The sequence below is a fragment of the Sturnira hondurensis genome, unplaced genomic scaffold (assembly GCF_014824575.4).
Source record: "Sturnira hondurensis isolate 20B ecotype Veracruz unplaced genomic scaffold, ASM1482457v3 Scaffold0008196, whole genome shotgun sequence".
NCBI classification, from domain to species: domain Eukaryota; kingdom Metazoa; phylum Chordata; class Mammalia; order Chiroptera; family Phyllostomidae; genus Sturnira; species Sturnira hondurensis.
This window is the reverse complement of record NW_028080827.1, coordinates 21,991,006-22,013,711: the sequence shown is the minus strand read 5'-3', so window position 1 is coordinate 22,013,711 and position 22,706 is coordinate 21,991,006. Positions and strand designations below refer to the sequence as shown.

The 22,706-nt window shown below is 36.1% G+C and overlaps 1 protein-coding gene across 3 annotated transcripts in view; it reads left to right on the top strand.

Moving 5' to 3' along the window:
- MAP4K5 (mitogen-activated protein kinase kinase kinase kinase 5) overlaps positions 1-22,706 on the top strand; it is a 105,106-nt gene that overhangs the window by 61,655 nt on the left and 20,745 nt on the right. For 2 of the 3 annotated variants that reach the window (XM_037054264.1, XM_037054265.1), the window contains exons 15-25: positions 9,328-9,386; positions 10,524-10,591; positions 11,990-12,032; positions 12,625-12,778; positions 14,092-14,189; positions 14,354-14,395; positions 15,649-15,733; positions 18,985-19,064; positions 19,366-19,426; positions 22,112-22,114; positions 22,198-22,312. In XM_037054264.1, coding sequence (XP_036910159.1) covers positions 9,328-9,386; positions 10,524-10,591; positions 11,990-12,032; positions 12,625-12,778; positions 14,092-14,189; positions 14,354-14,395; positions 15,649-15,733; positions 18,985-19,064; positions 19,366-19,426; positions 22,112-22,114; positions 22,198-22,312 — 808 coding nt within the window. The remainder of the gene's footprint in view (positions 1-9,327; positions 9,387-10,523; positions 10,592-11,989; positions 12,033-12,624; positions 12,779-14,091; positions 14,190-14,353; positions 14,396-15,648; positions 15,734-18,984; positions 19,065-19,365; positions 19,427-22,111; positions 22,115-22,197; positions 22,313-22,706) is intronic. The other variant, XM_037054266.1, reaches the window with a different exon arrangement.

Here is a 22,706-nt window from a genome sequence, read left to right as displayed (position 1 = left end):
AATAGTTTTTTATTTTTAATTACAAAGGTAATATATGTTCATCACAGAAAGTTCACAAGAGGAAAAACTAGAAAGTAAATACTGCCTATAATCACATCACCTAGTGCCAACCCACAGATACTTTGCTGAAATTTTTTCATGCTTCTTCATGTATATTTTTAGATGGCTGAATTTATACATAAAATTTTGTTTACCATATTCAGATGTATTTTCCACATATTAGCCTAGACTTTATAACCATTATGTTTGATGGTTATATCCTATTTATTGATTGGTATCTTATTGTCAAACAGTTCCTTATTATTGGACACATGGGTTGGTTTTAGTTAGTTTAACACTAAGACAAGTGTTTCCTAAAATATATATTTTAAAGGGGGAATAGATTTTTATTCATTAAATTAACCACTGACAGATAAGAGTTTTATATTGACAATATTTGTCATTTTAGCCATAGTAATATAGAAGAATAGATTCGCAAAGAAGTTTTAAGTATGGCTATGTTGACTTAAATGCATGTTTGTTTCAAAAGAGATCTAAAGTATTAGTTTACAGTAAAATAAAATATGAATAAAAATTACAAATCATAATGGAGGAAGAAGATCATTTATTAAATATCTAGGCTAATTGAAATTATAGCAGATGAACATTTTAAGTGTGAGTTTTCTTGAATCCAAATATTTCTAGCTTTCTGGATACAGCATTGGAAATGTGGGTCAGCAAAGAGTTAGAATGTCATTCCTTTATCAGTTGTTTCCATCATGTCTCTTCGTAGTCAAACCAGTAATTCAAGATTTTATCTCTGCGTTAGCCCTAGATTGGTGATGTTGTTATTCTGTCTTCTCATATAATCCCAGGTGGACTCTGGGCTTCAAACACCAGACAGAAAAGTAGCAAACTTGGTATTCCATTATAAAGCTCTCTTTATTTTATGCAGCTGTGTAGTATTCAATTAATGCACTCTAATTTATCCATCTTGTACAACTTTCTAGTGTTGTGCTATGTTTAGGAAGGCATTTTAGATGTTAAGGTTATAAAAGAATTTTCCTATTGTTTCTTCCTGTATTTTTACAGTTTCATTTTTTTAATATTTAAACCTTTGATAAAAGTATTAATTTATTTAGTGGAAGGTATAAAATATTGACTCAACTTCAGTTTCTTTTCAAATCACTACTCATTTGCCTCATTACTATTTATTAAAAAGTTAGTATTTTCACTGATCAGTTCAATATGCCATCTTTATTATGTACTAAATTACCACATATATTTTAAGACTCTTTTTCTGGAAACTTTGTTGCATTAATATGTCTAATCATGTGCTGGTGGCATACTTTTTTTTAGATTTTATTCTTATTTTTATTTTTATTTTTATTTTTTTGATTTAATCGTTATTGTATTTTTTTCCTCGTTACCATTTAGTCCCCTTATACCCCACCACCCCCAGCAGTCACGACACAGTTGTCCGTGTCCATGGGTCCTTTCTCCTTTCTGCTCAGTAGGGATGTGTGTGAAAGGGTGAACAATAAATCTGTGTGATAAAAATAGACCCAGAAGCCTGTTCCTTGGAAACTTGAAATGTTGTATTCAGAAATGCTTTTAATTGAAGCTTCATATCTAAGTTGGATATTGAAGCTGCTTCTCTCTCGTCAGTGACTTAGATCTTTTAGGCAAGAACAGAATGGTTATTCTAGTGAATATGATTTCATACGGCAAGGTTTCTATGGCTTGTGATTTCAGGGAATGCTGTTTCTCAGTAAGAAAGTAGTAGTAATTCAGAGAGGGGATCATTATGTGATACTTTACATATGCACCATATCCTTCGGAAAAACATTCTTTCTTAGTGACTTTGCATTTGAATTTGTGTCTGTCCTGCTAGCTTTATGAGTGGCAAGGCAGATTACTTTCTGAGTCTGATCTATATACAGGTGTATTAGTTAACTTATCTATTTTTTTAAAAATTGTTCTGTCATCTGAAAAAGTTTCTTAGTGATTGAGTCTAACTACCTAGGGAACAAACTGATTACAAGGAGTTGAAACCAAAGGAAGATGAGGGAGATCCACAAAGAGTGCACCCCAACACTAGGTTTAATTGTATGGTTTAGCTGACTCACAAGTTTTAGCCAGGTATCGAACTTGTACAGTGGGCTGACTCTGGCTGCAAAGACCAATGTTAAGAATAGGGACTCGAGGACTTCCGCCAAGATGGAGGCATAGGTGGAAACACTGTGCCTTCTCCCACAACCAAGTTGCAATACAACAAAAGTTTTGGAGAACTAAGACACACCCAGAGACCAGGAAACAGAATTATACGGAAGTCCGACAGCTACGAACCGTTCAACGAGAACGGTAAGAGAGGTGGAGCCAGCAGCGGAGCTGGGTCGGGAAGGACAGACCTAGGAGAGCAGGCAGCCTGGAACTAGTCGGGGTGCGGGGCAGACTGACCAAGGTCACACATTCGCGCGCAGTGAGACGGACCATGCAGGCCCCAGGGGGCAAACCCAGTGGTGGAGGGCTGACAGCGGTGGCACACTCCCGTGCAGTGGAGTGAGGCACGTGGGCCTGGTGATGGTGGTGGCTGCGGTGCCGGTGGGGGTCGCGGCAGCAGGCGGCAGACGGGAAGCCATTGTCCCTCTTTGACCCCGCCCCCACATACAACGTCACAACCCAGCAACTGAGTTGCCCTGCTCTGGTGAAAACCTAGGGCTCCGATCCTGCTACTTAACAGGCATGAACAGCCCAAACGATGGTGCAAGAAGAACTCAAAGTCCCAGAGCCAATAACTCTAAGCGACCAACAGATTGCCAGCCTCTCAGAAGCCCAATTTAAGACACTATTTATCAGGATGCTCACAGAATTGGTAGATTATAGTCACAAATTAGAGGAACAAAGTCACAAATTAGAGGAATATATGAAGGCTAAACTAATTGAAATGAAGGGAGATGCACAGGAAACCAATAGTGATGGAAAGGAAACTGGGACTCAAATCAATGGAATGGACCAGAAGGAAGAACAAAACATCCNCGATCCCGCCACCCCATCCCCTAGGGCAGCGCGCTCTGCGCCCCGCACCCCTCGCAGACACTAGTCCTTCCGGCCCGGCGCCCTCCTCCGCACCTGCCCTCGGGAGCCGGGCCCAGGAAGGGGTGGGGGTCAGGCCTCCGCCCTCGCGGCGGGCAAGATTGAGTGGGTGAAGGAGCTGGTCTGGTGAACCGAGAGAATGGAAGAGGGAAGGGTGAGACCTGAGACCCGGGAGAGCTTCTCCGAGGCCTATCCCAGGAGAGAGGTGAGAAGATGCCTCAGAAAGGAACAGCTTACCCCCACGTGCCCGGCTCTAGGCCCCAGCGCACAGCCTGGACCCGCACAAAGTGCGTGCAGGGTAAAGGTTTGGAGAATGAATGAACGAATATCCGACTTGGGGAAACTGCTGGTTACATGTGGTACCAACGTGATTGCCAGTTTCTCAGGGCCTCATGACATTGGGGACAGAGGTGAATGGGTCATGAATTTTGCCTTCAGGAAGCCCACAGCTTAGTGGGGGGAACAGGCACAGAAAAATAGCATAGATGGTAGGTAGAAAATAAATAGGGGGGAGGGCGAGAATAGTGGGGGAAATATAGAATCTAAAGAAGTTGAGACACGTGATTATAAACTAAGGGGGGAGAAGGGTGGGGGAGGGAGTGTGCGGGTGGAGGGGAATGAAGGGGGGAATAGAACAACTGTAATCGTATAATCAATAAAATATATTTTAAAAAAAAGAATAGGGACTCTACAGGTACCACATATAAGAGATAACAAGTGTGGCTGTCTACAGTCTAAAGTCTTCCAACTTGCAAAGAAGAAAAAAAGATAGGGAAAAAAGAGGAAAGAAATTAGAAAACTGGTATGCACATTAAAGTATGGCATACAGTGTCTCCTGTCATCATGTTCCATGCATCTTGGCAAATAATGCATTTCATGTCATCTTCAGCTTGATCCAACAGACTTGTGTGGAAACTTCTCTTCGCAGTCATCTGCTTCTGAAGATTCTTTGTCATCTCAAGTTTGACATGTCCTGTGGAAAGAATTTGCATTGATTTAAGATTGGCCTGTGTCTCTGTAATTGAGGGACAGGACTGCAAGGATCATAACCCTGTTCTACTGTATTGTGTTAGTTGTTCACAGTACCTGGCAAGATTCTGTTTAATAGGGTAGAGGGCAGTTTTCCAGAAGGCAATCTGATTTTTTAATTATGAAAAGGTTATTTCAAAGGAAATGCTTCTGGGCATGTTTGAATTTAAAACAGTGTGTACTGTACAAGTCTCAGTTATATTAGTCTATAATGTAGAAACTGGAGTTGGGGGCAGTATTCCCAGATATGGAAGATGCCCAGTTTTGGGTTCATTGGGAGAGAGTTAATAAGCTCCGAAGGGAATTGACCTCACTGTCATTCACGCCAAAATGAACAAACACTTTAGGCCGAGGAAGTCCAACAATTTCTGAAGGTTCACCCAACTTAAGTTTGAAAATTCCATTTGTCCCTCTTATCTTACCTGAACACAGAGGCGATGGAGATTTTGCGTAAGATGTGTTGTCTTACAAAGCTCCTTAGTAACAGTTCTAGAGAAGGGTTTAATTCACTAGAGAAGTTACATGAGTTTTCCCAGGTAGGAGACAAAAAACTACAACTTTTCTCTGCCATTGTTAGAAGTTGAAGCTTTTTAACAAAACTTTGATCCATCCTAAAATTAAACATGTGATAACCAAAAATATAGCCTTTGTTAACAGAAAAACTGACTATGAAAAATTATCTGCCCCTGGCTGGTGTGGCTCAGTGGATTGAGCACGGGCCTGTGAACCAAAGCATTGCCGGTTCGATTCCCTGTCAGGGCACATGCCTGAATTGCAAGCCACCCAGTAGAGGGTGTACTGGAGGCAACCACACATTGATGTTTTGCTCCCCCTCTTTCTTCCTCCCTTGCCCTCTCTAAGAGTAAATAAACTCTTTTTTAAAGAAATATCTGAAACATGCCATACCCATATATCCCATCCCCATTTATTCCCCCCATACCCTCTTCCACCTCACCTACCACAGTGCCCGCCACGTCCAACACACGCGACTGTTATTAAGACACAAAATAGAAAAATATTCAGGTGCATCATGATCCTTAATAAGTATTGCACTATGAAACTTTTGGACTTTGTTAGCAGTTTGACTATGATGTGCCTAGGTGCAAGTTTTTCTGGTTTTATTTGTGGTTCATCAAGTTTCATAGATCTATTAATTGGGGTTTTTTTTTTCCATCAAATTTGGGGTGACTGTTTCTTCAGATTTTCTGCCCCAGCTGATCTCATCTCCTTTTTGAACTTCATTTAAATGTTAGACCATTTGAGGTTTCACAGGTCACTTGAGGCTCTGTTTTTCTGTCTCCCGTATACTTACATGTGGCTTTTGGTTCTCTCTACTTGAGTTTTGTTTCTAGTGCTCTGTCAAGTACTTTGATCTTTTTTTATGTGGTATTCAGTTTCCTCTTTAAATACATTGGTGAATTTTATTTTAGATACTGAATTTTTCAGACCTAGATTTTCATTTATATGTATACATATATGTATATATGCAAGGTCTGTCCAGAAGGTATCCAGCCACATAATATGAGAAATAGAGACAATTATTGAAGATACAAGAATACTGTACATAGAACAGTGAAGCCTCAGCCCCCTGCAAAGTAGGCACATTGGGACCTCACACAGTTCTCCCAGTCGCCATCAGGTGCCCTGTCGTATTTTCCTGAATCTTATCGACAGTCTAAAATCTCTTCCCTTTCAAAGGTAATTTTAGTTTTGGAAAAAGCCAGAAGTCTCAGGGTACCAAATCTGGGCTGTCCAGGGGCTGAGTCACCTGAGTAGTTTGATGGATTGCCAAAAAACTCTGCACAAGGCATGATGCATAAGCAGGTGCATTTTTGTGATGAAACTGCTAGTCACCAGTTACCTGTAGCTGCAGCCTTCTGAGTCATCCAGATAGGTCTGTGGAGGAGTGTTCAAGCTTAACGAAAAATTTGATGCAGATTTCTTGCTCTACTCATTTTGAATGCAGTGGCCACATAGTACATGTGTTCACTCAACAGCGTCTAACTGTCTGCACTGACTAGTACAGTGAAGTTGTCAGTGTTCACTCATGCACATTCCAGTCCACTCTACTTGGCTGCCAGGTTACATCGATGTTGCACAAACTGTTCTTGTTACAGGAAGAATGGCTAGACTATTTCCCAGAGAGGCCTCATATAATATACATGTGTATCATAATTTGCTGTGTATAATGTGCACTTCTTTGCCCAAATTTTTGAGGGAAAAATAAGGATGTGTATTATACATGGGTAGTATCTGAAATACTTTGTTATTTGTTCTTGCGTTTTGTAATTATGTAAAATATCTTGTACCATAATATGTTAAAATACAAGTATCTAAATATAAGTAAATAAATAAATAATAAATAGTTGAATTTAAAGATTTAAACGAAAGATTTTTCTCTTGAAAGTTTGGGCTAAAACCATGGGTGTGCATCATACACAAGACCACATTATACATGGCAAATTGTGGTATATATAGTTTCCATTTTTCTTCTAAGAATTTCCATTGTTCACTGTATCTATCTTTTCAGTTCTTGAGTATATAATGGCTGTTTTAAAGTCATTGGGTACTAATTTCAATATCTGTATCATCTCTGGATGTTTCTGTTTATTTCTCAACTGGCTATGGTTTCTGTTTTCTTCTCTAGTTGTTTCTTACTGTATCTTGGATGTCGTGATACAGCATTAAGTACCTAGATTTTGTCCTCTTTATTTTAAAGAGCATTTAAGAGTTAGTTAATTTTGGTAGGTCAACTTAATTCTTTCAAGGCTTGTACCAAGTTTTACTGGAGTATTTAGCAAAGTCCTTCATCTGGGTGGAAACTGAGATGTCTTTCCTTTGTTTGATCACCGAGATCTGCATGTAGCTCACTGCATTGCTAGCACTTCTCTGACATACCTTGCATAATTTTGCTTTGCTTTGGGGCAGTTGAGTGTTCAACTAAAACCTTAACATACTTCCTGGCATATTTCTTCTTTATGCAGCTTTCTCATTTCTGGTACTCCGCCATCAAATTACCACCACCTAAGCAGCTCAAATCTCCAGTCTTTGTTTCCTGCACCCAGTGAGACTGTTACTCTCTCTTTGGGTTCCACTATCTGGTGCCCTAGTTTGGAAAATGCCTTCCCTTCAGGCAGAAAGTAAGGGTGAATGTGGATCTTGCCACCATGTAGTTTCCTGCTCTTAAACCTTGTGGTGTCTGTTATCCGTTGCCTCTAAATATTGCTTCGTATAGTTTGTACACACACACACATTTGTGTTATATGTATGTAGTTATTTATAGCAGAAGGGTAAGTCCAATTCCTCTTACTTCATTATGGCTAGAACCTGCAGGATCTTTTGGAGATAAATGAGAATGTAAAGCAGAAAACCTTTCACCGTTTTATTTTCATAGGGCAAAGATGCATGCAAAGGTACTGTCAGGATTTTCCTTGAAACCAAACAACTTGGGTTCATCCCAGAACAACGGTGATGCTGTTGCATTCTGTGCCGGAGTCATAGCTGCAGTGACCTTAGGCTAGTCAGAAAGAATTTGGGTTTTTTTAAGAAATATTTTTATTACATGTTAAAAGAAAACATCTTAAGTATTTGTTATTATAAATGAAATCCCTCATTTTTAATCACTGAAACTGGTATTGGGATGCAGTTGATACTTTACTGTATCTTTAATTCAGATTTATGGAACTCATTTACTCCAGAAACTTTTTGCCTTGAAATTTGCCATAGATGTATGATTTCTTTTTCTTAAATGATGTTTTCTTTTTTCCATACTTACACCTTTTATAATTCAACTCTCGACTTGCTTGCTATTATTTTTAGTGGTGACCGAAAACCCTTAGCTTATCTCTATCTCAAATGAATGAATTGTTTCTTTGTGAATTATAGTAGTGGTTCTTTAATTATGTTAAGAAATAAGCCATTAATGAGCAAGGGTCTTTTTATTTGGGGTTATTTTTAAAAGTAGGTATTATATTTAATAGAATGTTTTCTGGTCTTTTTTAAAAAGATTTTATTTATTTATTTTTAGAGAGGGGGAAGGAGGGAAAAAGAGAAGGAAAGAAACATCAATGTATGGTTGCCCCTCACACACCCCCTCACTGGGAACCTGGCTTGCAACCCAGGCCTGTGCCTGATACTGGGAATCAAACTGGTGACCCTTTGGCTCACAGGCCAGCACGCAGTAGTCCACTGAGCTACACGGTCCAGGGTGTCTTTCAGCCTTTTTTGTAAATTTTGACTTAATCTTTTTGTTTAATGAGTAATGTAGGTACTTTGTATTGCCTTACAAATCTTTCTCTGTAGAAATAAGGACAACTGAATTCTTTTTAAAAGTACTTGTTTAATGTATTTAGAAATTTTACATCTCTGTAATAGAAGTGTGTTTTTTCATTTTTTTAAGATTTTATTTATTTATCTTTAGAGAGGAAGGGAAGGAGAGAAATATCAGTGTATGGTTGCCTCTCATGAGTCCCCTGCTGGGAACTGGCCTGCAACCCAGGCATGTGCCCTGGCTGGGAATCGAACTGCGATCATGTGGTTCACAGGCCCTCGCTCAATCCACTGAGCTACACCAGCCAGGGCTGTTTTTTAATTTTTGTAGTCTTTTAGTCACAGATTTTAGAATTTTAAAATTCTGTATACTTTATGAGTGAATTATAAGCCATCCTTGTCTCTGTTTTAGAATAGCTCTTATAAAACTAGAATTCTTTGAGTATTTGTAATAATTCTAAAATCAGTCTAGGCCAAATAAAATACAAATTTAGCAAAATATTTAGATTCCTGAATGCATTGTAACACTTAATTTGACAAACATCATTTGTTATTTTTAAATAATTATAAGTAATTCAGTGGTGGTGGGTGGGGTGCATCCCTGCCATAAAGTTGTAGCTTAAGTTAGTCTCAAAACAGAGTCTAGAGAAAATCCTTAGGGTTTTTAAATCCTCTAAAGTCCTTTAAGTCATCTTCTTTAGTTTCTAAAAATCTCTTACACATAGAAATTTTCTGACTAAAACCAAGAATTAAGCAGAGTTGTTAGGAAGATAAATTATTACTTTCTTTTGGTAAGCATTAAAGTAAGGGGTACTCTTATCATTAAAAAATGAGATATTGTGTTTTTGTCTCTTCTCTTACTTTTCTCCTGCCCCAATACACATGCTCCTCATTACATGTCTTAGATTAACCCTATAAGATAGAGTTTGTGAATACTTATTATGTATTTTGCAGTTGACAAATTACAGTTTGAACCACCTCTGAGGAAAGAAACAGAAGCACGGGATGAAATGGTAGGAGTTAATGACTTTAAAATATTTTACACATTAAAATTTGAGAAAACTTATAGTTAGGTGTACTTTCACTAAGGAACAAAGCAATATACTGTTTTAAGCATCAATTTTGATCATGTATTTCACATTAAAATTTGAAAAACCCTACCCTTAGGCTTTTCTAGGGTATTTTTTCTCAGGTAAAATGTATAATTTCCTTTTTTAATCATTTATGTTGTCCCTTCCAAGACTTGAAAAACTTCCATGAAGTTATTTTGTACTGTATATGGAATTTGATGCTCAGCTTTAAGCTCACAGGATCTTTTTTCTTATTGATTCTTTTAGGCTTATAGTACATTGTTGCATTGTCTTACTGTTTTTAATAGTTACTTATTAATGTAGGTTCTTCTTTAATGGTTGCTCTTCTTCTGTCATTACTGTTTGGTTAACCCTTTCCTTACCTGGGAGGAAAGAAGTACTAGATAGAGCAAGGTATTATTAGAGTCAGCCTAGGCATTATCTTAACCTACATTATATTAGTAAAAGTATAGTTTCTAGAGTAATTATCTTCTGTTAATGTATCTCTTCATCCTAACCCTTGGGAACAGTGCTTCTCTATTTATAGCATGGGGCAAAAGTAGGTTTACAGTTGTGAGTGTGTGAAACAGTTTGTTCCTGTATTGATTTTTGTTAATTATTGTATTATTTTACATATGAACAACTGTAAACCTACCTTGTCCAATCTTGTGTATTGCTGTTTAATAAACTCTCAGTCTCTATACTAGTAGGGAAAAATAATAGCATCAATAAATTAATGATATTATGATGTTTAGTTCTCCATGCTAATGAGGTAGTGATGCAAATAAATCAAAATTAGATGTTTTTGTTTTACTTTGGAATATATTAGCTTACTGATAAAGAGGACATATCATACCAGAAGCTATATTATAGTTATGTTTATGGAATTTCTTAAGTTTTAGTTAGCTGATGATTCATTGACCTAAATATGTCTAATGCCAGCTAATCTAGCTAGAGATTAAAAAACTGATTGAAAGGCAAGATGATTAACAATCATGACTGAACATTGTTTTGAATCAAGTGAAATGGTTAATATCTGTTTTAAGGTAACATTTTAAACTCTAGTTTTTACCTTCACAGGGAGTGTCATCAGACTCAAACTTTGTATTACAGTGGAGTCTGTCTGTTGATGGTGCAAATACTGGAAAGTAAGTTGTTTACTAATATAAAAACTTTATTTTACTTGATTACATAAGAGAAGTATTGAGTGGGTGATTTATTTATCCCACTAAGTTTTCATTTACAGTCTTTAAAAAGTTGTACTATGCTTCCTGTCAATATAAAGTTTCTGACTTTTTTTTTAATTACCAGAATGCATCATGTGTTGATTCTTAAGGTTTTTAGTTTTTGTTCTTTAAATTAGAATGTAGTATGTGTAATGTTAATATTCTGAAAGATGAGCCACATAATATCATGGGAAAAATACTATAATGGGAGCCAAAAAGCTCCAATTTCATCTCTGCCATGCAGTTCCATCATATTCCAGACCTGTCTTCCCTCAGCGTTGACAGGGGTAGCCTAGAAGAGTAGTTCCAACCCTGTTTGTGTATTTCAGCACCTAGAGAGCTTTTGGAAGATACAAGAGTCCTGGGGCCCCCCATTAAGCCTGTAGATCCAGGGTTTGGTAAACTGGCTTATAATCCACAGCTGATCCCCTGCCTATTTTTTGTACAGCCCACAGACTAGAATGGTGTTTGCATTTTTTAATGAATGGTAAAAATCAAAAGAACCGTGATATTTTGTTGTACTTGAAAATTATGTGAAGTTTAGGTTTCAGTGTCCATACATGAACATTTATTGGACCATAACCATGCTCATTAGTTTATGTGTTATCTGTGACTGCTTTCATGCTACAACATAAGTGTTAGGTATTTGTGACCGTTGTTTGGTTTGAAAAGCTTACAGTATTTACTGGCTGGCCCTTTACAGAAAAAAAAATGTGTCAACTCCATACAAAACAGTCTTTGGGACTAGAATCTAAGAATCCTGAGAGCTTCCCAATTGATTGCGGTGACTGAATAAGTGTATGGAACTAGTGGGCTAGATGGTGACTCTCCAATTTTGATGTGTCTGGACGCTGACCTGAAGATCTTGTTAAAACGCATATTCTGATTCAGTGGGTCTAGAAGGTGCATTTATGAAAGTTTCCAGGTAACGCCAGTCTTGCCGATGTGTGGACCTCACTTAGAGCAGCAAAGGACTTGATATCTGTGGATCACTGTGGGTTCCAACTCTAAAGTTCTGACTCTGTTTTTTACTACAAAGTTTAATTTAGTTTTTATTATATAGTAAATGTTGCAAAGCATAACCATAAAATAAGAAAGCCTTTTATTTAGTGTATAAAAATCTGTATTTTATAGTTATAGTAATACAATTTGACAGAATGAGATCTTATATTTTCCTATAGATTTTTAAAATTCTGTGTACCATGATCTAATTGTCTTTTCTATCCCCTGCATATGAACAGATTTTGATGTACATTTAATAGTATATCTATGTTATGATAATTTATCACCATCTAAATTGCATTTTTCTTTTTGTATTAGATCAACCTCAAAACGAGCAATACCACCTCCCCTTCCTCCTAAGGTGAGCTGTTGATACATTTTAAACAGTAAATTGTTGATTAAATAATTAAAATTTTAAAAATAATGTAATTGAATTTGTTCAAAATTTTTTAAACTGTATTTTAGATACAGTTTTCTTTGAGAGAGGATTATGAAGATGTAAAATGCATATTAAAATAGCTATTAGAAAAAGGAAAAAATAGATTGTTACTCATTTGAGAAAATACTTGGCTGCATGAAAAGTGAAAAAGTTCATTATTTACAATCCTGATTTATTACTATTGATACAATTTGATATTTCAGTAAAGTCATACTTCATTAAGTCATTTCCTTGTTTCTAGATGCTAAATATTTACATAGTTTCACTGGCTGTAAAAATTTTATCAATTTTAGATGAGAATTGATTAAAAATCACATGGCAAATTCATAGCTGTGTTGCAACAGCAACCTAACTCTTGCTTACTTTGCTTATGAGCCCAGTGAATTGAATTCCATAGGAGAAAGAAAAAAAGGCATCTCCTCCTCCTCCTAAAGTCTTTGATGCATGATGATGATGAAGTGTTACTGTTTAATACACTCAAATTTATTCACGTATTTTTGTGTCTTATCATTAGCCAAGGATAAACAGTTACCCTGAAGATAACCTCCTAGATGAAGAAAAATCATCAACTGTAAAGCGTTGCCCTGATTCTGAGCACAGACCTCCCCAGGTTCTCAGAAGGCAGAGCAGCCCAAGCTGTGTTCCTGTGGCCGAGACTTCCTCAATCGGTATGGCCAGCAGTGTGAGCAGCCCTGGAGTGCGTATAGCTAGCTCCTGGGATCTGGGTAAATGAATGAAAGGGAAAACTGAAAAGAGTGACATTTCATTCATATTTTAAAGAATGTCTTTTTAGTCAGTTTTATTAGTATTTAAATCTTTGTGAAATTTCTTTAAAGTTCCGCATGGGTGGGCTCTAAGTAGGTTCAGTCCAATTCAACCCTGATTTAATTCCTTACTAAATATTATAGGACCCAGAAAGAAAAATGGATGTTCTGCCCTCCAGAAGTACAGGATCTGTAGCCGAAGTTATATCCCTGTACACATAACATTAGACAAGACAGTTTGTATTATATAAGTGTCTTCTTCAATAATTAACTATATGTAATAGAGGATGAGAGATTTCTGAAGGAAATAGGGATAGGAAAGAGGCAGGAGGTGAACCCTTGCAAAATATTAAACACCTTGGTGAGCCTTCAGTAGGTAGAGTCAGTGCTGACAGGCATTATTGGAGACAAGAATGAACAGGTGCACTGGAGCAGAAAAATATGAATGTGTTTGAAGTGCAATCTACAACAGTATGGTAGAAATGTGAGCTTTTAAAGGGTGTATACTGGGAGATAGGACTGAGGAAATAGATTTACATTCAGTTATGAAAGTCCTTAAATATCAGAATCAAGAGGTCAGATTTCATTTTTCTCACAATATGAAAAGACATTTGGTGTTTTCATGCATTAAGACCACTGCTGAAGATGCTATAGAATCCGGAAAAAGGCATGGAAGATACTTTAACATGTGTGACAGAGAATAGTTCCCAATTCAGGATTATCCAATATTATGCTAACTGAAATAAGTCAGAGAAAGACAAATACCATATGATTTCACCTGTATGTGGAATCTAAAGAACAAAACAAGTGAACAAACAAAACAGAAACAGACCATAGATACAAAGAACAGACTGATGATTGTCAGAGGAGAGGGTGTTTGGGAGGCTAGGTGAAAAAGGTGAAGGGATTAAGAAGTACAGGTTGGTGTTTACACAATAGTCGTGGGAATGTAAGTTACAGCATAGAGCATATAGTCAGTAGCATTGTAATAACTAAGTATGGTGCCAGGTGGGTACTTGAGCTATCAGAGGATCACTTTGTAAAGTATATAATTGTCCAACCACTATGGTATATGCTATGTACCTGTAACCCATAATTGAATATAAAATGTAACTGAAAGATAAGATTTACCAAGCATTGGGGGAGAGAGAAAGTTATTTTTTAAGGAAAGTACTTATTTGAATAGTAATTCAACTTTTAACTATGACTCTCTCTAGGAAATGGTGATGGTATTTCAAAACTGATTAGTAAAAATACAGAAGGATCGGCACAAGCACCGCAGTTACCACTAAAAAAGGACAAGCGAGATTTCCCTGTAAGTATAACAGACATTTGGCGATTGGTTGTAACTAATACTGTATTTTCTTATAAGGGGCATAGTCTATTTCATTGAAGAATTTTTGAATAACTGAATTTCTAAATGTATAATTTTTTAAGGCTTAAGAGGTCTTACAGAATTAATAATTATTTTTCTCACAGAAACCAGTTATCAATGGCCTCCCACCCACCCCAAAAGTGCTGGTAAGGAATATTTTTATATGAACCACTTGCTGATTTTTATCTCTTTAGAAGCAGAAGGTTGTTTACTCGCTGTCAAGTATCTTGAGCCATTGACAGGAAAGACTTATAAAGTACAAAATGCGTTAAGTGCATTTGGGTATCCCATATACCTTTTTCTATCCTCACTCGAGGACATGCCCATTGATTTTTTTTAGAGAAAGGGGAAAGGAGGAAGAGAGAGAGGGAAAGAAACATCAGTGTGGGAGAGAAACGTCTATCAGTTGCCTCTCATGTACACACCCCGATCAGGAACCAAACCCGCAACCTTTCGGTTTATGGGCCAACACTCCAACCAGCTGAGCCACTCAGGCCAGGGTGGAGAGTCACTTTTTGTAAATATAGGCAGTAGTATGATTAGCCTACAAAGGCCAAATTAATATTAATGTGATGATATTAATGGTACTATGTCCTCTTCATTATATGGGTTAAATATTTTTCTACATCTGAAGCCATTTTCACGTTGAACCGTATGCAGTGGAAAGGATCAGGAAATCTTATGTTAACACTTGTTCTCTGGTCCTTCAGTAGAACCTATCTGTAAGTTGATGGTATAGGCAATTATATAAAGAGGATGCTTTAGAAGTTATACCTTTTTATTCAGCAAAAGACTTACTATATAGTGTAAAAAAAGATTAGTCTTTTTTTCTGTTATCACTATTAAAGAGTTATAGCACAGTTATAACCATGGTAGTGTTACTCAATAAAACAGGAGTGTCAAAGTCATTTTCACCAGCGGCCACATCAGCCTTGTGGTTAAAGGGCCGAATGTAGAGCTCCTTGCCCCTAGTTAAGGAGTAGTTATGTTTGTACAGTCCTAAAGTTATGTTCAGCCCTGTGAAGGCATCCACGAGGCTGATGTGCCCCTGGTGAAAACGGGTTTGACACCCTTGAAATAAAATGATCCATTGTTTTACATAATTAAATATTAGTCCTAAAGATAAGCAGTGACTTAAAATTTTTAGAATATCATTGATGTAAGTAGATGTTTTGATAAATTAGGTATTTCTGCCCTAAAATATGAGTTATACAATGAAAGAATATGAGCCTCTATTATTGGTAGAAGGGGTTAAATTATATCAAAATACAAATTTTGCTTTGTAATAAACCATAAGTATAAAGAGACAGTTTAACATTTCATAATAATCTTAGCTCTTTTCTAAGAATATATAAAATTATTTAATCAAATCAGTCAACTTTTTTTTCTTTATAATAAGATGGGAGCATGCTTTTCCAAAGTTTTTGATGGCTGCCCTTTGAAAATTAATTGTGCAACATCCTGGATACATCCTGATACAAAAGGTAAAATTTCTGAAGTTTTATACACATCTCCAATAAAATGTTTGTTATGGGAAAGGATCTTTATGATTAGTGAACTGAGGTTGTTTACTTTATAAATATGACTTCGACACTAAATAGTGTAGGTACCTGCAACAACCTAAGTAGGTGAAAAAGAGTTTTGATTTAAAGCATTAGAATTTAAATGTATAAAAGCAGGGGTGTCAAACTCATTTTCACTAGGGGCCACATCAGCCTCCCAGTTGCCTTCAAAGGGTCGGATATGATTTCAGTTCCTTCACAGTTAAGGAGTAGTTACATTTACACAGTCCTAAAATTATTTTGGCGGATGTGGCCCCCAGTGGAAATGAGTTTGACAGCCCTGGCATGAAGGAACTGCTCTGATTAAAGGAGACCAATGATACATCACTACTGAGTGCAACCGTAATTTGGGATTTTCTGTTATGCGAAAAGACAGTGCTGGGACAGAAGATAATCTCAGTAAGTCAAGTCAATAGGTTAGGTAATAGTATCATTTCACTGTTAATTTCCTGATTTTGATCATTATGCTGTGTTATCTAAGACCTTTTTTCCTTTAAGAAATGCATACATTTGGGAGTAATAGGACATTCTGCTTATAGCTTATCTGAAACAAAAAAACAAAAAAAGTTCAGAAAACAAAAAAATAGTGTGTATGGAAATAAGGGTAAAGCCAAAGTGGTAAATGTTAACAGATGTGGGAATTGTGTGAAGGACATTCAAGAATCCTTGGTACTATCACAGCTTTTTTGCAAGTGTGAAATGATGGCAAATAAATTTATTTTAAAAAAATTAAACTTTTTAAAGTAAGGAAGCATATTACATGGAAGTAAAAATGTCTAGTGAGACAAATCTGGGTTTGAATTTCTGCTGTCATTACTATGTGACTTGGGGAAGATACTTAACACCTTTGGTTCTTGGGATGGTCANAAAGGAGACCAATGATACATCACTACTGAGTGCAACCATAATTTGGGATTTTCTGTTATGCGGAAAGACAGTGCTGGGACAGAAGATAATCTCAGTAAGTCAAGTCAATAGGTTAGGTAATAGTATCATTTCACTGTTAATTTCCTGATTTTGATCATTGTGCTGTGTTATCTAAGACCTTTTTTCCTTTAAGAAATGCATACATTTGGAAGTAATAGGACATTCTACTTACAGCTTATCTGAAACAAAAAAACAAAAAAAGTTCAGAAAACAAAAAAATAGTGTGTATGGAAATAAGGGTAAAGCCAAAGTGGTAAATGTTAACAGATGTGGGAATTGTGTGAAGGACATTCAAGAATCCTTGGTACTATCACAGCTTTTTTGCAAGTGTGAAATGATGGCAAATAAATTTATTTTAAAAAAATTAAACTTTTTAAAGTAAGGAAGCATATTACATAGAAGTAAAAATGTCTAGTGAGACAAATCTGGGTTTGAATTTCTGCTGTCATTACTATGTGACTTGGGGAAGATACTTAACACCTTTGGTTCTTGGGATGGTCATTTATGAACCTTAATGCAACTCACTTTATTGCAAGGAAGTAAGGAGCCTACCTGGGCATCCGGATATTAGTGAACAGGAGTTAGGCAGTGGAGGGTGTTCAGGAAATGTTTGTATTCACTTCACAGTAATAAAAACAGATTATATCATATAATTATCTGCTTTAAATGTCACTATTACAAAGTATAGAAGAAGGAAATAGTTTTAACAGTAAGGAAGTGGGGTTTTTTGTGTTTGTAAATTTGCATTTTGATATAGTTTTAAACTTACAGAAAAGTTAAAAAATAGTGCAGTAAACACAGAATCATTGGTTATTTCTATTTTGCCCCATTTGTTTTACTATATATGTGCATTTTTCCTGAGTCACTTGAGAATGAGTTGAAGACGTCATTCTCCTCTTCCCCTGTGCTTCAATCTGTATTTCCTAGGAATAAGAACTGTCTCTCACTTAGCCACAGCACAACTGTAAAGGTCAAGAAACTTATTGGCGATAATACTATTTTTTAATCCACAGTCTTCATTAATTATATTAATTATTGCAATAATGTCCTTTATCGTTTCCCTCCTCATTTTTCCTCGCAGTTCAGAATTCAAGATCACAGGTTATATTTAGCTACCATGTCATTTAATCTTCATCTGAAACAGTTTCCCCACCTTTCCATCTCTCTCTTGATCCTGATATTTTTGAGGCTACTTATTTTGTAGGATGTCTCTTAATCTGGGTTTGTTTGATGCTTAGATCAGGAAATGCATTTTTGGCAGGAATATCATGAAAGTGTCATTGTGCTCCTCTCAATGCTTCGTAGCAGGGGGCACATGGTACCAGCTTGTCCAAATACTAGCGATACGAATATTGACCAGTTTAAGGTTGTGTTCACTACCTTTCTCCACTGTCAAGTTCCTGTTTTCCCTAAGTTATAGTAATTAATTTCTCAAAGTGATTGATAAATAGTAAGTGTGGAGATACATTAAAGCTATATAAAGTGTCTTTGCTCCTCAGACTCTCACTGACTAATTTTAGCATCCATTAGCAACAATCCATTGATGTCTATTGGCAATCTCTGTTTCCCATCTATTCATCTATGTATTTTTACCAATTTGAACTTATGAATCCTTTTTTATCCTGTGACATATGATCTATCACTTTTAATGTTTATTTTAGCACTTAAACTGTCAAAATTTTTGACCTGTAGGAGCTCCTATATTCTTTTGTTTGACATGTCCTCATTATTTTCTGAGCACTTCCTTACTTTCTTAGCTAGCAAGATTTCTGGAATCATCTTATACTTTCCTTGCCCCATAATTAGAATCAGTCTTCTCTCCAAGGAGTTTTATTTTAAATGGAAAATAATATTTAGAAACCAAGGTCTGTATACTAGGATTGCCGTGGTTTCTGATATGTCATAATTTATAATTTCTGTTTAATTTTTAGTTTTCTCATTCAAAGGGTATTTGAGATGTCTGGTAAAAAATATAGCTATAATAACAAATCTTAAGATATTAACATCATTATGTTGAGAGGAAGGATTATATAGTAAGGTAAGGCCAGAGTGAGTAACAGAGAACACACCTGCTTTTCAAAATAAGAAATGAATTGGGGAGAGAAGGTGGCATGGATTTTAGAAAATAATTTTTTTTGAATGGGTGGGAGGCTACTCTTAATACCATTAAAATGTAGAGCCATTATTTTCATAAATGAGTTCAGAAAATGATAGTAAATTCTGGTGGTTTATCTCAACTATTTTAGATCAATACATTATTTTTGGAACTGAAGATGGTATTTATACATTGAATCTCAATGAGCTACATGAGGCAACAATGGAACAGGTAATTCTGGGGTTTTAACTCAAGAAATTAGTTTGGATAAATTGAGTAAAAGAAGTATCTTAATTTTAAATAAATGTATATGGGCCTCAGTTTTAATTTTTATTATTTAAACATTTAAAGAAGTGAAATTGTATATTTTGCATGTCCTTGTTGAACACTTTTTAAATGTAGTTTACTGAAAAATAGTTATTTTTTGGTAATTCACTGAAAAATAAAAAATAATTTTTGGTACTATCAGACTTTTGGAATTTGGAGGTTAAGAGATAAGGAAATTAAAGTTTTAATTATCTTTTTTTTATAGTTATTTCCAAGGAAATGTACGTGGCTCTATGTTATCAATAATACTTTAATGTCTTTATCAGGTATGTATATGATGAAAATAATGTGAACTATAATACATAGATAAGCAGGGAAATGTAATTTTAATATGCATTATTTTAAAATGTTATTTGTGATTCAGGGTAACTATAATCTAGTATAGTAATTTGCACATATTTTTTACCAGCTTAGAATGGTAAAAAATTTTGAGAAGGGACCCTGTTTTCAGTTAAGGTAGCACTTCTCAGATCTGCCCAGGACCTCAACTCCTGAGGAATACCACTCAGGACATGACCTGAGGCCATGTCCTTCCACTTGTCCGCCTCCACTGTCACTGTCGTTCCTGCCTTCCGTTGTGTAGTAACAGTTGAAGGGAAAGAATCAGAAGATCTAGCTGCTTTCTTTTTTTGTTACCTTGAGCAAGTCACCCTCTCTGAGCCTCAGTTTTCTCAATTGGAAAAGAATTTCGGTAACAATAACAGCCTCAGAGGCTGCTTTGAGGATAGAATGAGATGATATCCAGAATGCTTGGTGGGCTGTGAAGGCTTCTGCAGATATTTCTGGTAGAATTCATGTTATTCTAGATCACACATTAATTATCTTGGACCACTGCTTTCAAGTCTTAGAAACAAGCAGGTTCCAGAGCAACCTATTCTAATTTTGTTTTTGTGTTTTTCCTTGTTTGGTTGTTGTTGGCGGTAGATTCATGGGTGGTATTTCAGACTTTAAAAAAAAAATTCTTGCCTACTAAAAGCTATTTTTTATTTTTTTACATTTTAGATTTAAGTGGCTACCTGGAGATTTGCTGCTTGCTTTCATTCTGATAGTAGAGTACAAGCTAATTATTTCTCTCTGTTCTTTAATTTAATCCTAATGTTGTTAACTATTAAAATAACACTGACCCCTTTCTCTACTTGGAATAATTAAATAATTTTAGTATTTTAATTTTTTAAAATTCTTTGGTTTGATGCTCTCTGCTGCTCTGTGTTTCAGTAGATTACATGAGGATTATATTCCTGCTCTATTTACTATACTGTCAGGCTTCTTAGTATTAAGTGTACCTTTCAGCTACTTACACTTTACAGCATCAGCACTCATACTCATTCTTACTCGCCGATTAGTAGATCATTATGAATTGTGTCCTAATCAAAGAAATGTTATTTTCATAATTTTAAGTATGTGTGTGTGTAACTTGAACTCTTTCACTCTCCAGCACCTAATTAGAGATTCTTGAGGAATTTTTATATTTTTGCTAATGACATTGTTTACAAAGAGCATGTTATTTGATTGTGCGTAAATGGCTTCTAAAAAGTGGGGGACCTTAGAGAGTATTTAGTCTGTTTGATTTTTTAATTTAAATTATGTTTCCTCTAAATTTTATTTACTTTTAACAAAAAATTTTATTATTATGAAAATAAACTTAAATCCAATTTTGTATCATTTAATAATTCTGAATTGTATACATATAAGATCACTTTCTTCTAACATTTACTACTTTTATCTCTACTTATACTTGTCTTTGGAAATAAGCTTAAAAACCACATGGAGTACATCTTAATATCTATAAAATAACTTAAGAAAAATAGAGAAAAGCCTATAAATTAGTTCTCATATTCTAGTTAAAGTGTTTCATACAACTGAATAAAGGTAGATAGTAGGGCTTAATAGGAGAAAATATTATTCTGATTAGTAGGAGAAAAGGCCTGCATTTGTGCAGATGGGCACGCATACATGTACTTCTGTGTTTAGCTGCCCAGCCAGCCATGTAGCTCTATGTGCATAGAGGTAATGGAGAGAGCAAGGGTGGCATAACATTGGGCAGAATGTTTGCATTAGGAAAAACGACAGAGAATTTTGTTAAGGATAAGACTGGCTCTTTCTCATGCACTTGTTCTGTTCTCAAACTTGCTCGCTCTCTCTCCCTGTTGGCAAAGCACCATACCATGTATAATATGGAATGAGAAGATGGTTACCATATGCCCCATGCTTAAGACAGTTATGGTTGTGATCATGTGGAAATAATATTTCCACATAATAATTGCTGTTATTTCCACATAATTGCTGTTATCTTTGTTTTGTGGCATATAATACTAGTTTGCTTTAATTTTCTTAGTATTTCAGTCTGTTACAAAGATGTCATTCACACCCTGGCCGGATGGCTCTGTTGGTTGGAGCATTGTCCCGCACACCAAAGGTTGCGGTTTGGCTCCGTCAGGGCACGTGTGGGAGGCAGTTGATGGATGTTTCTCTCTCTCTCTCTCCCTTGCCCTCTCACTCTAAAACTCAATAAACATATCTTTGGGTGAGGACTAAAACATATAAAATAAAGGTGTCACTCACAATCAGTTTTAATCAGGGTACTTTGATAAATTGTTAATGAGGTCTATTCTTGAAAATAACATAATAGAATTTTTCATGTTTTTCCATGTTATGCGAAAGTAATCACATGCCCATCATTGTAACTCAACCCGTTCAGCGGCAGTTAACAGTTTCTGTTTCTGTGCTGGCTTTATTAAGGTCTATGTATATTCTATCCAGGTCACCTGTTAGTCAGACTATACCTAATTTGTGTATTAAGAAACACAATTGTCTGTATTCTTAAAACTCATTTTACTTACTATCTTTCAAAATAGTATTAACTGGGTTTGTTTTTTGTTTGTTTGTTTGTGTGTGTGTGTGTCTTTCCATATTGCTTGGCTTTTTGAACATTTCTGGATTCCTCATTTTAGAAGGTAATTATGTTTTCTTTGCTTGAAAATTACATTTTTTCTGCTGTGAATGATTCTAATAAAAATAACATGTTTCTCTTTTATAGGCAAAACCTTTCAGCTCTACTCTCATAATCTTATAGCTTTGTTTGAACAAGCCAAAAAACCAGGATTAGCTGCTCATATTCAAACTCACAGGTTTCCAGACCGCATACTACCAAGGTACAAAATATTTGATTATTCTGGGAAAGAGGGGAATTAGTGTTTATTTTTAAAATAGTCATTATTCTTTGTCTTCTAAAAAAACTGTCTTGCCCTGCCCAATATGGCTCAGCTGTTTGGAGCATCGTCCTGTAAATCAAAAGGTTGTGGGTTCAGTCCCCAGTCAGGGCACATGCCTGGATTGCAGGTTTGCTCCCCAGTTGGGGCATGTATTAGAGGCAACCAATCCATGTTTCTCTTTTATGTTTCTCTCTGTCTCTCCTTCTCTCTCTCTCTCTCTCCCTCCCTCCCTCCCTCCCTTCCTCTCCTTCCCTCCCTCTCCCTCCTTCTCCCTTCCTCTCCCTCTCTCTTCCTCACTCTTCCTCTCTTTCCCTCCCTCCACTGCCTTCCTGCC